Below are 14,735 nucleotides of genomic sequence, written 5' to 3'. Positions count from 1 at the left end.
CGGTAACTTATTCGAGGGACAAATTTTTACTCGTAGCCGTCGAAAAATTTGCTGCTCAATTTATTGGTATCGTTTGTCGTTAAATCTAACGATATTCAGCGCATTTCTTGTTGTGATACTAATTTCTTTTATCTCTCACAAATGCTACTCAACATGTACAACTGTTGCACTTTTAAAGTGTGTATTATGGAGGTATTTTCTAATAAAAGTTATGGCTGAGAAAAGACATAAAAAGATGTACTAAATTGATCAAGTTGGTCCAAAGGATCAAAAGGCTAGTTATTAATCGAATTTCTTATTAGTTCTGGCAAAAGACTTTCAAAAACATCGTAAGCTATTCCAAGTGTGTAGTATGTCGTTATTTAAATGTTTGAGACTAAGCACAAATCTATCTGTTTTCTTATCAAGCTATCTCTGATCTGACTATCTATTACTCCACGTGAACTCTTTACTTTTATATTCCAAATTCATCGATCTTCCTAAGTTGATAAAAATATTAAAGTTGTCTATGGATGATGCATACTTCATTCTCCCTCCTTCCTTTTTGTGGTATATCAATGTTGCATTAAAATCTCCTCACACCAGGTAATGGTTTTCTATTGAAGCTAAGATGTTTAATATTGTCTCATATTATGGGTTTCGTTATCTTTCTTCACTATGTAGATGACCTACAATCATATCCCACTTCCTTTTCTAAATTTGATCTTCCCATTTAAAGTGAATAAAGAACTCACTATAATGTTCCATCATTTTTGGCACATTAGCTCTCTATGCCAATACCAATCCACCTGCAAGTCTCTATGGATTTACACATTTATGGCATACCCTAGTTTATGACCTTGTGTTGTTATTAACAAAAACTTATTTTTGGTTTCATAAAGAAACATTACTTCGAGAGAATTAAATTTATTAATCTATTGTACGTTGTAAACTGTTAGAGATTTTGCAAAGTTCGTCAATTTTATATCAACATCTTCATGGATCTTAGGGTGCCAATTCTAGGCTGGCACCTTCTTCCTTGTCTACGAGCTCTTATTATTGATACATTGTTTCTTTAGTAGAGGGTCCTGTTTTTTCTCCATAGTTCTCTCTTTTTTCTATTATACCTACCGTCATTTTTTTCATTTCTCTAGGCCAGTTGTTTCATTTTCACAATTTTTTTCTATGATTTTACTTTTTAGAATTAAGGTTTTGATTGAAATTAAAACTAGCATTGATGATTACTTTCACTCCTTCCAATCATTTCTCCACCATTTCACCAGTACTAACTATTTCTCTTTTTTTTAACTATTTTAATCTTATAGTTTATCTCTTCTATGGAGGTCAATATGTGGTGCTTCTCCCTCTTTCTTCAACCTCTTCTGTCGATTTTTGTGTCCTAAACTTGTAACTTTATAAAGCCTTTGAATAGATTCACAAGTAATGAATTATGTGGTTTCTCTCTTAGGCTTGCTTCTATCTTTGGCATATGTTTGGGTTAATATTTTTCTTCTCTTCCTCTATTCGTTAACTAATTTGTGTTGCCTTCAACCAGCTTTTCCATATCTCCCTTTTCACCAAATCTTCCAAATATAAGTTACGGGTCCTCTTCTTATGTTCAATATGTCTTCAGTATTTGCAAATGCATCTAATTCATTCATACTTTGTAGATAATTTGAACACTTTTTTATTTGGCCCAACAATTTTCAGTGTTCTCAGAGGTTTAGTAGCATTCATTAGAATATAAACTTTAATGATGTGACTCTCCCCACCCTTTATAGTAAAAAATATCCATATTCAAAATCATTCAATATTTTTTCTATCTTCTTTTCTAGTTCTTTAGTCTTATGACACCTCTCTCAATTTGCACGAGATAAACCTCTTTGGAAAAGAAAAATAAAACAAATTAGCTCTTAAATCTAGAACCTTAAATCCTTAGCTTCTATCTGGTTATGGTTAGATTGATCTCATGACTCCTTCAATCATTTTGACATAATGACCAATGTGTTAGTATTCTTTCAATAAGGCCCTTTGCACACACTTGTAAACATTCTTCAACAAAATTTTTCTAAAAAAATTTTACTCTATTATCATCTTTCCCTTCACTACTTTTTATAATCATGAACAACACCAAAATTATTTCTAGCCATAATTCTGTTAAACAAAGCACTATTACTTGGTAAGTACTAGGATCTAATTTAAAAATTGAAAGAATTTACTCTATCTAGACAATTCTAATAAAATACTATAAAACTGATAATAATAATAGTAAATATTAAAACACTTCTTAAGAATAAATAAATAAATAAAAGTTTTTTATTAAAATAACTAATGTTAATATTAGCATAAGCTAGGTTATTCACTACAGTTAGTTAGAGTAATTATATTTAATTAGAATTCACTTACTATTTTGTGCTTGTATATATACCACTAGCAAGAATTTGACTCAATACAATCAATTCATTTTCTTTTCTCAATTATTCAATCCCTCTCATCTTCTAACATGGTATCAGAAGACATTTTCTTCTACATTCTTCCGCAAATTTCATTCTCTTCTAGAACTTTCTTTCTCTATCTTATTTCTTTCTTTTTCTCATAAACTCACACAACAGAGTTTGATGAGAACCTGATTGCTTCACCGATTTGTGATTGTCTACAGAGAAAGCAAGAAGCTCCGATCAATGAGTTTAGAGAAGACATTATGAATCTTTCTATCCCAAGATTCATTGATCCTACAATGGTAGATCCATTTGCACTCTCCAAGGCAGATTAACCGGATTTGATCCTTGTCACTCAGCAACTCATTGAGGAAAACTACCACTCTTGGAGTTGCGCCATGAAGAAAGCCCTAAATGCCAAGAGAAAGCTTGGATTTATCAGCGGCACAATTCCAAGGCCAGATCTAGCTGCAGATCCTGATCAATTTGAAAATTGACAATATGTCAATGATATAGTGAGCACTTAGATCCTCAATTTAGTTTCGGAGGAAATTGCAACCTCACTAGTTTATGCAGATTCTGCTGAGTAACTCTGCCATGATCTCAAAGAAAGGTTCAAACATGGTAATGGACCTAGAATTTTTGAGCTAAAAAGGGAACTCATGAACCTAAAGTAAGGTGCCATGACTATGTCTCAGTATTTCACCAGGATCAAAATGCTGTAGGAAGAGCCCAGTTCCCATCGTCCAGTGCCGTGTAATTGCGGTGATGCCCACTCAATGCACGAATTTCTTCAATCTAAATACGTACATTATTTTCTCATGGGTTTTGATGAATTTTTTGCACAAATTCGTGCTCAAATTCTGCTTATGGAACCCCTACTAGCCATCAACAAGGTTCTCTCGTAGTTCAAGAAGAGAGGCACAGGTCAATTAGCGTTTCCTCCTCCTCAAATCAGGTAGCTTTCTTGGCAAAGAATAATAAACCTCAACAACTGCTCCATGGACAAGGCAGTGGACAGCAGAAGAAGAACAGACCTATGTGCTCCCACTGTAGATTTCCTGGCCACACAATGGAAAAATGCTACAAGATCTATGGCTTCCCTCCTGGGTATGGCAGAGGACGTGGAACCAAGCCATCGGTTCATCATGTTGCAGCCTCAGAGGCACAGTCCACCCTAAACCTGGACCAGAACCAGATACAACAACTGATTGCATTACTCAGTAATCAGCAGATCCAAGATTTACCAGCAGCTGATTCCACTAATGTGGCCATACCTACAAGTATAGTCCTCAACTCATCATTTTCAAAAATCAAATGCCTCAAAATTTTTGGATCCTTAATAGTGGAGCGACAATTCACATAGTATGTGACTTGAACCTCTTTCCCAATTTTCATACCTCTAAACATTTTTCAATAACCCTCCCAAATAATTCTGTTTTCACAGTAAATTATGTAGGTACTGTGATTATCATTCCTGAAATCACATTGAATAATGTTCTATATGTACCTGAATTTGCTATTAATCTACTATCAATTTTCTCTTTTCTATGAAACACACAAATCACAATCACATTTGGCCACAACTTCTTTGACATTCAGGACCCCAGTTTGCTGAGGAAGATTGGGAAGGGTGACTTAAGCAATGGACTTTACATCCTGAAGCCTGAGCCACCTTCCAAGATCACTGCACTAGTTTTGGTTCTAATACCTGACATTGTTAAAGTCAGCTTTTGTCAATCTGAGCTTTGGCATTTTAGATTAGACCATGCATTTAATAAAATCTTACAAAGTTTATCTTTGTTCCATAAACCCTTTTCCAATTCTATTTGTTCAATTTGTCTCTTCGAAAAATTCAAAAAGCTTCCTTTTGAGTCACATAACAACATGTATCCGAATGCATTTGATTTAGTTCATTGTGATGTTTGGGGACCTTACCATGTGCCGACATATAATTGTTACAAATATTTTTTAGTATTGTTAATGACTGCACCAGATTTTGCTGGATTTATTTTCTGCATAACAAAAGTGAAACTGCAGGTTACCTCATACAGTTTTATGCATTTATTGAAACCCAATTCAATACCAAAATCAAATGCATCCGATCGGACAATGCAAAAGAGTTAGCCATTACTGACTTCTTACATGAAAAGGGAGACCTCCACCAGTTCTCTTGCCCATACAGGCCTCAGAAGAACGCAGTGATTGAAAGAAAGCACCAGCACATCCTTAATGTAGCTAGAGCACTCTATTTCCAATCCAAGGTCCCTATCTGGTTGTGGGGAGAGTGTGTTTCCACGGCAGTATTTTTGATTAATAGGACACCATCGAAACTGCTCAACTTCAAGTCACCATTCGAGATCTTGTTCAATAAACAATCGGCATATGAGAGGTTAAAAGTCTTTGGCTGCCTGGCATATGTAGCTACTAATTCAATTGGAAGACCGAAATTTAATGCTCGAGCTGATCCATCCGTGTTCATTGGCTACCCAATAGGTTACAAGGGATACAAACTGTACAATTTAAAATCAAAATAATTTTTCGTATCTAGAGACGTTATTTTCCATGAATCCATTCTTCCATTCACCAACAAATTAAACCCTAACCTTGATTCTGATCTATTCAATAACACAATGCTCCCAAGACTACTCTGGATCCAGACCCGACCCCTTATGTGCAACCACTCCTCGAAAATATAACTACTGAAACCTTACCACCTCTGTGCCAAAATAGTGCCATACATGAGCCCCCCAACCTCTTATAAGGTCCACCAGACCCCATCAAGCCCCTCACTATCTTCGAGACTATGTCCATCACATCAACACTCCATATCAAACTTCCAACTACCTTAGCCACCACAGACTTAACCATGCTTATCAGGTCATCATTACTAATGTGACCAAAATACCTGAACCACATTTCTATCATCAGGCCGTGAGACATGAGTAGTGGAGACAGGCTGTGACCAAAATACCCGAACCTTGGCAACTAATCCCTTTACCACCCGACAAATACACTCTCGGCTGCAAATGGGTATACAAAGCAAAATTGAAAGCTGATGGCACTCTCGATAGGTATAAGGCATGTTTGGTTGCAAAAGACTATACACAACAGGCAGGGATCGATTTCAAAGACACCTTTAGCCCGGTGGTGAAAATAACCACAGTCAGAGTTCTCTTGAGTATAGCAGCCACCAAGAATTGGAATCTTCTATAACTGGATATAAACAACACTTTTCTTAATGGAGAATTATTCGAAGAGGTTTACATAGAAGTCCCGCTTGGGGATCCACAGAGAAATCAGGGTTTAGTATACAAATTAACCAAAGCACTTTATGGTTTGAGGCAAGCCTCACGTCAATGGTTTACTAAATTCTGTACAACACTACTCCAGCATGGATTCACACAGTGTAAAAGTGATTATTCCATGTTTTCATTTGGTGACGGTCCATCAACCAATTTTCTCTTGGTCTATGTCGATGACATCATCATAGCTGGACCTGACAATGACAGCATCAAAAGAGTTGAAGCGAAACTGAAGGAAGTCTTCAAGCTCAAAGTTCTTGGTGACTTAAAATTCTTCCTTGGTTTGGAGTTGGCAAAATCCAGCATGGGAATTTTTTTTTGTCCCAGCGTAAATACACCCTTTCACTACTAGAGGACACTAATTTCTTGGGTTGCAAACTTGCTTCCTCTCCATTGGATACAAATTTGAAGCTTCGCACAGGTGAAGGGGAGACCTTGGCTGACCCGTCTGCTTATCGCAAACTCATTGGCAGATTGATGTACCTAATAATCTCCCAACCGGATGTAGCCTTTGCTGTCACCAAACTAGCACAGTTCATGTATGACCCTCGTGTTCCGCATCTTAATACAGTTCACCAAATTCTTCGATAGCTTAAGTCAGCCCCGACACAAGGCATTTTATTTCCAGCAATGAACAAGTTCAATCTGTCTGTTTACGCTGATGCTGATTGGGAAAGCTGCCTTGATACAAGGCGTTTCACAATTGGTTAATGTGCCTTTTTGGCGATTCTTTAGTGTCCTTGAAGAGCAACAAACAAGCAGTAGTCTCCAGAACTTCCACAGAAGCTGAATACAAGGCTATTACGAATGCATATTGTGAAATTGTGTGACTGCTTGGATTGCTCAGGTTTTTTCACATCGATCTCGATTTAGCCATGCTTTTCTGTGATAATATTTCAGCGATTCACATGGCCACTAACCCTGCTCTACATGTGCGGTCTAAGCATATCGAAATGGATTATCATTTCATTCATGAAAAGGTAGCATCCGGTATAGTGAAGCTCGTGCACATCCCCAGCAAGCACCAAGTAGCAAATATTTTGACAAAGACACTTTCTCTGTCTCAGTTTAGATTTTTTATGGCCAAGCTGGGCATACATGATATCTATGCTCCACTTTGAGGAGAGATATTAGCATAAACTAGGTTATTTGGCATTGGATTCGATGGTCCCAGAACGTTTGGATCACTTAATGGTCCTATAATAAAACATGTTTTTTAAGGTTTTTTACAACTGCTAAATAGTCCCTTTCTAATTTTAATTACAAATTAACCCCATATATTTTATTTAATTATAAAAACTATTTTTTAATTTATAAATTATTATTTTATCATTCATCTATTATGTTTATTAACAATAAAAAAATAATAATAACGAATTAGATCTTCCATTGATCGTAATAAAATTTTTGGCCATTCCAATCGATTAAAGTTTATATTTGATCTGTGACGTTCGTCCATGACTGTAAAATCGTGTTTCTTTCAGAAACAATCGATTGGATTATCAAAACAATCGATTGAATTTCAGGTTTTCCATATATCAATCGATTGGACTACATGTTGTTATCACAAAATAATCGATTGAAAATTGCAAGGCAGCATGGTTTTTGCAAAATTCAATCGATTGGTCATATTACCCAATTGATTAAACGATGACTAAAATGTGGGTTTTTAATAATTCAATCGATTGCTTATACTATCCAACCGATTGAATGCTTCAAAATAACTTGAGGTCTCACAATATTGGTTGTGTTACCCAATCGATTAATTTTGGAAAATTCATATTGTTTTGATGACTTCATATCAGAAAAAAGATGAAGGGGGTAATGCACCACTCTCTAATAGAACAGCGTGCAGCTTTTGAGCAAATTTCGGGTTCTTTGCTGCACTGAGGACATACTTGTAGATATTATTTACACAGATCTTTTCTGCAGGTGATGGTTCTGTAGGTGAAGAGCATTTGTATGCTTCTGTGTCATTTTCTTCAATATGATGTATTTTATCTGGTTTTGTTTGACTTGCCCATATTTAATAGTAGTTCTTCTGGCTGGACCCTCAGGGTTGAGATTTTGCCAAGATCATATGGGATTCCCAGCACTCCAGTTTCATCAGCAAGAAGCGGATGTGTTGTGTTAGGTAACCCTACAATTTTTGCACAACCCCTGACAGCAAAGCTATAGTTTTGGAGCTGATTACTAGGTACCTCAGCTGGAATAAGAGCCACAGGAGCACCCATCATATCAATAATGTATTTATTGCATCAGTTGAACAAATCAGTAACAACAATTGAAATTGTTACAACATTATGCAAGACCAACACTATTAATTTTATTTAAAGGCCATGGGCCAAATGCTAGGTCATTAAGGTAAACTGTTTGTGGTCTAATATCTTTTAAATAAGTTCAAATTGAGCAACATGAAATTATTTGAGAATCCAAATAAGCATAAATTGCAATCAATGACTCAATGTAATCCAATAATCTATCCACCAGTGCAATAAATTGAACAGTTTTTCCCTGTGAAACTAAATTACCTACACCAGAACATGCAATATACTCAACTAACTCATACAGGTGGACTAGTTTCTCCATCTCAAAGGTGAGGCAGAGTTTTGCAAAGCATCAGGAATACAAAATGGAAAAAAGTGAAATAAAATTGCTCTTGAGTGCGCTTTGCCTCTGGACGAACATGAAAATGAAATATATAATAAAGCTTCTAACCCAATAGAACACATTCTATGTGGAACCAAACACATCAGAGGCTGATTTGAAATGTTTAGGGAATTAAATTTTCTTAGAAGCAATAATAAAAATGTAAAATAACTCATTAATCTGGGTAATAGCAATATTAAGATAAATACCTTCCATCATCTGCTTTAATTAAATTCACTGCTCCATCATCTGCTCCATCGATTGATTTTGAAAAATTCATATTGTTTTGATAACTTCAATCGATTGGGTAATACAACCAATCGATTGAATTGTGAGACCTCGGGTTATTTTGAAACATTCAATCGATTGGGTAGTATAAGCAATCGATTGAATTATTAAAAACCCACATTTTAGTCATCGTTCAATCTATTGGGTAATATGATCAATCGATTGATTTTTGCGAAAACTATGCTGTCTTGCAATTTTCAATCGGTTGTTTTGTGATAACAACCTGTAGTCCAATCGATTGAGTTATGGGAAACTGAAATTCAATCAATTGTTTTTATAATGCAATCGATTGATTCTGAAAGAAACACGATTTCACAGCCCTTGACGAACGTCATAGATCAAATATAAACTTTAATAAATTGGAATGGCCAAAAATTTTATTACGATCAATGGAAGATTTAATTCGTTATTATTTTTGTTTTTTATTGTTAATAAACATAATAGATGAATGACAAAATAATAATTTATAAATTAAAAAATAGTTTTTATAATTAAATAAAATATATGGAATTAATTTGTAATTAAAATAAAAAAAAGACTATTTAACAATTGTTAAAAAAACTTAAAAAACATATTTTGTTATGGGATCATTAAGTGGTCCAAACGTTATGGAACCATTGAATCCTTTACCAAGTTATTTACTATAGTTAGTTAAAATAATTATATTTAATTAGAATCCACTTACTGTTTTGTACTTATATATATACCACCAACAAAAAATTATTCAATACAATCAAATTCATTTTCTTTTTTCAATTCTTCAATCCCTCTCATCTTCTAACAGTTAATGCAGTTGATATCACTAAAAATGCTAATTTTTTTTTTAATAAAAATTTTTATTTGAATATTCTTAAACCTAACTTTCAACTCTAATGTTTGTTTTTATTTCTTTTAAAGTATTTTTTAATTTAATAGATCAAATATTAATTCATTATAAAGTTGAATTATATATAAAAATTTACTATAATCAATAAATTACTATATACATGAAAGAGAATTCGAATTCATAATATGAATTGATTGTTAGAGCAAATGAAGTTGGTTTAGTGGTTGCCTGCATAATCACAGCAATAATCTAGTAAAGTTGGACCCAGCGGACTAAATTCCATTTGCTTGTTGAAAGTGGATGGCATTTCCTGAAAAAATGTGCAAAGTGACAGAGTAGAAAACGGCTATACGGGGACCACCTTCTACTCATCAACTTGTGTGCCTTCACTGCCCTCTCTATCTTCTCCATTTACACCCTCTTTATCGCTTTCCCTTTCTCCTTAGCTAGGGCTTTAACTCACATTCACATTCACATTCACATTCACATTCCCGCTTAAAAAGAAGAAACAAAACTAACTTTCTATCAACTTTGCGAAATGATGGAGATCAAGCTCAGTTGCTGCCACTTCCACTTCTTGTGTTATCTTCTTGCGGCTTCTCTGGTTTTCTCCCACGCCCACAACCATGGTAATGTTTTGTCAATGTGCATTTAATGAGCTTCTTTTCTATGGTTTGGGTGTTCTGATTAGTACCTCCCATATCTCTGGAAAGTGTTGATCTGTTTATTATCCTGGATCATAAGGCCATGTTGTTGAGGGAATTCGTGGCATTATGAGTTCAGTTAGATCTTAATTGCATTTCTTTACTCAGAAACTTGCTCTTGTTCAAATAGGTTTGCAACATTTAAGTGCTTGTTTCTGATGCTAGCTATTAATGAGGATTCCAAGTGGGGGTTTAAAATCATGTTTTTTGTAGCATGTAGAAGGAAGAAACAGAGAAATTGAAGTTCTTTGCTTCTCAATTTCGGACATTGGAAATTTAGCTTTATATTGTTGAACTAGAGAATCCTATGTTGGCGTAAACTTTTATGTTTATGCTATTTTTGTAAGGTCATAGTTTTGCAAAATTTTTAATTAGGTTCTTATATTTTTTTTCTTTTAAATTTAGTCCTTGCACCAATTTTTTTTTTTAAATTAGGTCCCTCTTGACAGTATAGGTGCAATGACTCAATTAAAAGGGAAAAAAAAGTATAGGGACCTGATTAAAAATTTCGCGAAACTATAGCGACTAATAGAGTAATTAAACTTTTTTTATCAAGAGAAATGCTAAGTGAAAAAGTTATTTTTGTAACTTAGTTTAACCAAATCTTATTTCTTCTTTTTCTTATGCATGTCCTCCTTCTTCTTCAACTAGTTTTTAACGTGCGAATAAGCTATTGGACTAACTTGGTTGAATTAGGTTACCAAAATAATTTGGTCATGTAGCATCACCGTTTTATTAATGATCCATCTGTATCTTCAAAGATTCAGTCCCTTCCTGGTTGTTTATATTTAAAAGGCATAAAAATTAAACCAATGCCAAGTTGTTATATATCTCGTGTTTAATATATTAGCCATTTCCATCTTTTATTGCTTCTTGAAGAAGTAGGTCATTTAAATTCTGAATAATTTTATGAAAATTTTCTTCTATCCAACAAGAGGGTTAGTAATATCCTAAAGTATACTTCAACACAAGGGAAGAAAAAGTTCCTTAACAAGAGGATTAGTAATATAGATCATTTCTATATTTACCAAGTGCTAATTAATTGATAAATATCAGGCTTCAGCTAGAAAGATCAATAAGTCCTTAAAATTGCAAATGATATCAATTATCATTGCATCTGCTTCAAGGACTGGTATCAAGAACAAAGGAATATGTAGGGAATGTGCTTTATTGGTTGGGAATTCCTGAGCAATGTGCTGAGGAACCTTAAAAAAATTGGGGAAGAATGTGTGTGAAAATCTTGTAGGTACAATGAGGAAGAGTTAAGGCTCTTCAGCTCTCTCAAGTCTTTTACAAAATGGTCAATAACTCTCTAACTAACTAACTAACTCACATCCTATTTATTCATTTTCCTTCGTATTTATTAACACATGAACAAAATAATGGCATATACTGAGATAAGGTGAGAAAACAATGATGTTTATATTAGAAATAAGTTTGGTTATTTGCTGTTATAGCATTATTTTGCACAATTTGCTGAAACATGAAGTTGTTTTCTAAGTTATTTGCTGTTATAGTATTATACTGCATTGAAGCTCAGGACTTAATCATGCAGATATAAACATCTCTCTCTGTATGCACTTTGAATTATAGAACCCCGATCTCATATCTGAAATCAGCTAATTGTTTTCACTTACCTGCAGGAAATCCGGCGAACGAAATTGTCGACATTATAAACAAGAACCGTACAGATCAAAAGCTTCCTCACCTGAATGACAGTCCTGGTCTAGGGTGCATGGCCTTACAATACATTGAATTATGCAAAGGAAATTGCACTGGCAACAATGTAGTGAACTGCAAGCCTTCGGAAGATGACTTCACCGAAGTCTTCGCCCCCAATTGTGGCGTAGAGCTGCCAACTTTCGGCACCATAACCGGACATGTAATTGGTTGTCAAAAGAAGTATGTCGAGCCATCAATAGCATTTTCCCAAGTTCTTGTGAAAGATAAGAGTTCTTTGTCTATTTTGAAGAACAAATCACACACTGAGGTTGGAGTGGGGCTGGTTGGAGTCCATAAAGGACCTTTCTTTTGGTGTGTTTTATTTAGCAATGGACAGACAAACTCTACATTTGTGCTTGAAAATCGTGGTGAAGGTATCAAGCAAAAGACTGGGTGCTATAGTGGAAGTAGTGCTCCATGCAGTGGAGCACAGAAAAGTGGTTTTGCACCATCTAGCATATTCTCCATGTCTTATGTACTTATTTTGCTTTTTACATTTTTGTGATCGATGTATCTTCTTGAAATTATTTTGTTTATTCTGTTCATTTTTCTTATTTATAATTTAGTCCTTCTATTTCACTCACTATTATTTTTGTATAAGTCCACTGACCTGATCTCTGACTCCTAAAATATTGTTGTTAATATTATTTCTAACTAAAAATATTAGCACAATATATCTTAGAGTACTGCACTATACTAAAATATGAGTTGTTATGGAAGTATTGTCCATACTGTGGGAAAAGACATGTTTCTTACAAAAAGCCAGAGCATCAAAGCCTTGATCATACACACTTCCTGATTCGGAAGTCTTATATTTTTTAGACTTCAGATCGAAAAAAAGAGGCGCGAGGAAAATTGTTTGATTACCAAAGTCGGTAGAAAGACTAAGAAGAGGAGAAATAGGATTTAGAAGTGTCTTAATTGATAAAAAAAGACCTAAGTCCGGTTAGGAGGGAGAAGGAAGGTCACCCAATTTATTGACCTTCTTCAGTTGAATAACTCGGACAACAGTATTCTTTTTGACAATACGAAGAATTTTCAGAGCGTTTGACCCATTAGTCATCTTTACTGCAAAATCAAAGTCGAAACACGTAAATATGCAAACTACAATAAAAAAGTATCTACAAAATGTAAAGAAATACTATCTATCTTGGTACGGACATAGCTTGGATTTCCTTGTAAAAAATTTTTGGTGTCAAAATTGGGAGCTCGACCCTAACATTTCTAGAACAAGACAACTACACATTCTTCTACCTCATCTAAGTCATCAAGATTACACTTAATAACTGTGGGAAACTCCTCTCAACATAAGTTAAAAAGGGCTTCATTCCTCTCATTGAGAAAGAAAGGTCGGACATCCTCAACATAATCTTGAAGAAATAATTTTTGAAATCATGAAAAGAATCGTCAAAGATGGCGAAGACCTTCCTCCCCTGAACAGTTTGGAAAGAGATCCAACCCTGTTTCTTAGAACTAAATGATTTGGTAAGTTGGAAGAGATAAAAAAAACTTTAGAAGATAGGGGAATATCGAGTTCTCGACAGATCAGCTGCTAAATTTTCATAAAGCCCAAGAGTTGGGATAGAGCTGAGAAGGGACAACTTTACAAAGATCAAGAATCTCATACTCAAAATAAAAAAAAAAAGAAAGCTAAACCCCAATCTTGTAAAAAAGCACTCATATATGTGTATAAAGTGAAGGTTTCGACTTGTCAAGTCGGAGGAAACAAGTTCTTTCCTGGGGATCAGCGACTACAATCTCATATTTATTCTCATCCTCCCGATTTCTACACAACCTATGTTGTCTATGGAAAGTCTCGACATATTCATTATTAATAACAGGGACAGCAGAAAGTACGGTAATATCTACCAATCTAGGTCGGACGGGACTTTAGACGACATGTTGAGTATTGCTAATTGAGACATAAAATTATACCTACAATACAACAAAAAAAATAATCACAAGTCAGGAATGCGAGCACATCAACACAAACATTTAGACAAGCCCGCAAGAGGTTAGATCATCCCCAACAAGGTAAAAGAATTCCATGGTTCTTAAACTCTCTTGCGAACTAAGCATAAAACTACATTGCAAAAGATGAAAATGGCACTGCTTTCACAAGGTGAAAACGGCACCATTTAGGGGCAACACAGAGCGACCCCCCACATTCAAACACACAAATTTACAAAATCAAAAACAGCAACATAATTTCACGCAAAGGAATAAATTTCCAGATTTTATGAAAAAGAATACAAAATCACCAAATAACTATGAAAGAATATCAACAAGAAATCATTTTTTACACAAGAATTAAAACGAAAATATCATCCTCAATGAAATAAGGTTGTAAAAAATACCAATCTTGTGGAGGATTGAGTAGCGGTATATGGTGCACGAAATTGCAATCACACTTTTGCAATTCCGCACAACTAACCAGCAAGTGCACTGGGTCGTCCAAGTAATACCTTACGTAAGTAAGGGTCGATCCCATGGAGATTGTCGGCTTGAAGCAAGCTATGGTTATCTTGTAACTCTTAGTCAGGATATCAATAATTATCAGAGTTGATTGTAAAAAGCAAAAGAACATGAAATGAGTACTTGTTTTGCAGTAAAGGGGAACAGGTTGAGGTTTTGGAGATGCTCTGTCTTCTGAATCTATGCTTTCCTATTGTCTTCTTCTTCAAACACGCAAGGCTCCTTCCATGGCAAGCTGTATGTAGGGTTTCACCGTTGTCAATGGCTACCTCCCATCCTCTCAGTGAAAATGTTCAACGCGCTCTGTCACAGCACGGCTAATCATCTGTCGGTTCTCAATCAGGTTGGA

At 35.0% G+C, this 14,735-nt stretch overlaps 1 protein-coding gene across 1 annotated transcript; it reads left to right on the top strand.

Annotated features, from left to right (window-relative positions):
* Window positions 1–9,783: 9,783 nt before the first annotated feature.
* LOC107464841 (uncharacterized) lies at window positions 9,784–12,490 on the top strand. Its single transcript, XM_016083798.3, has 2 exons — window positions 9,784–10,114; window positions 11,833–12,490. Exons 1-2 carry the CDS (start codon window positions 10,024–10,026, stop codon window positions 12,414–12,416), a joined length of 675 nt encoding a protein of 224 aa, XP_015939284.1. The 5' UTR covers window positions 9,784–10,023; the 3' UTR covers window positions 12,417–12,490.
* Window positions 12,491–14,735: the final 2,245 nt, after the last annotated feature.

Source organism: Arachis duranensis, chromosome 9 (assembly GCF_000817695.3).
Source record: "Arachis duranensis cultivar V14167 chromosome 9, aradu.V14167.gnm2.J7QH, whole genome shotgun sequence".
NCBI lineage: Eukaryota > Viridiplantae > Streptophyta > Magnoliopsida > Fabales > Fabaceae > Arachis > Arachis duranensis.
Note: the sequence above shows the minus strand (reverse complement) of the source record. Positions and strands in the feature narration are given on the sequence as shown.

Coding starts and splice junctions, on each gene's coding strand:
- LOC107464841 (XM_016083798.3), top strand. CDS start 10,024: ATGATGGAGATCAAGCTCAGTTGCTGCCACTTCCACTTCTTGTGTTAT. Junction 10,115..11,832: donor CTCCCACGCCCACAACCATG/GTAATGTTTTGT, acceptor ACTTACCTGCAG/GAAATCCGGCGAACGAAATT.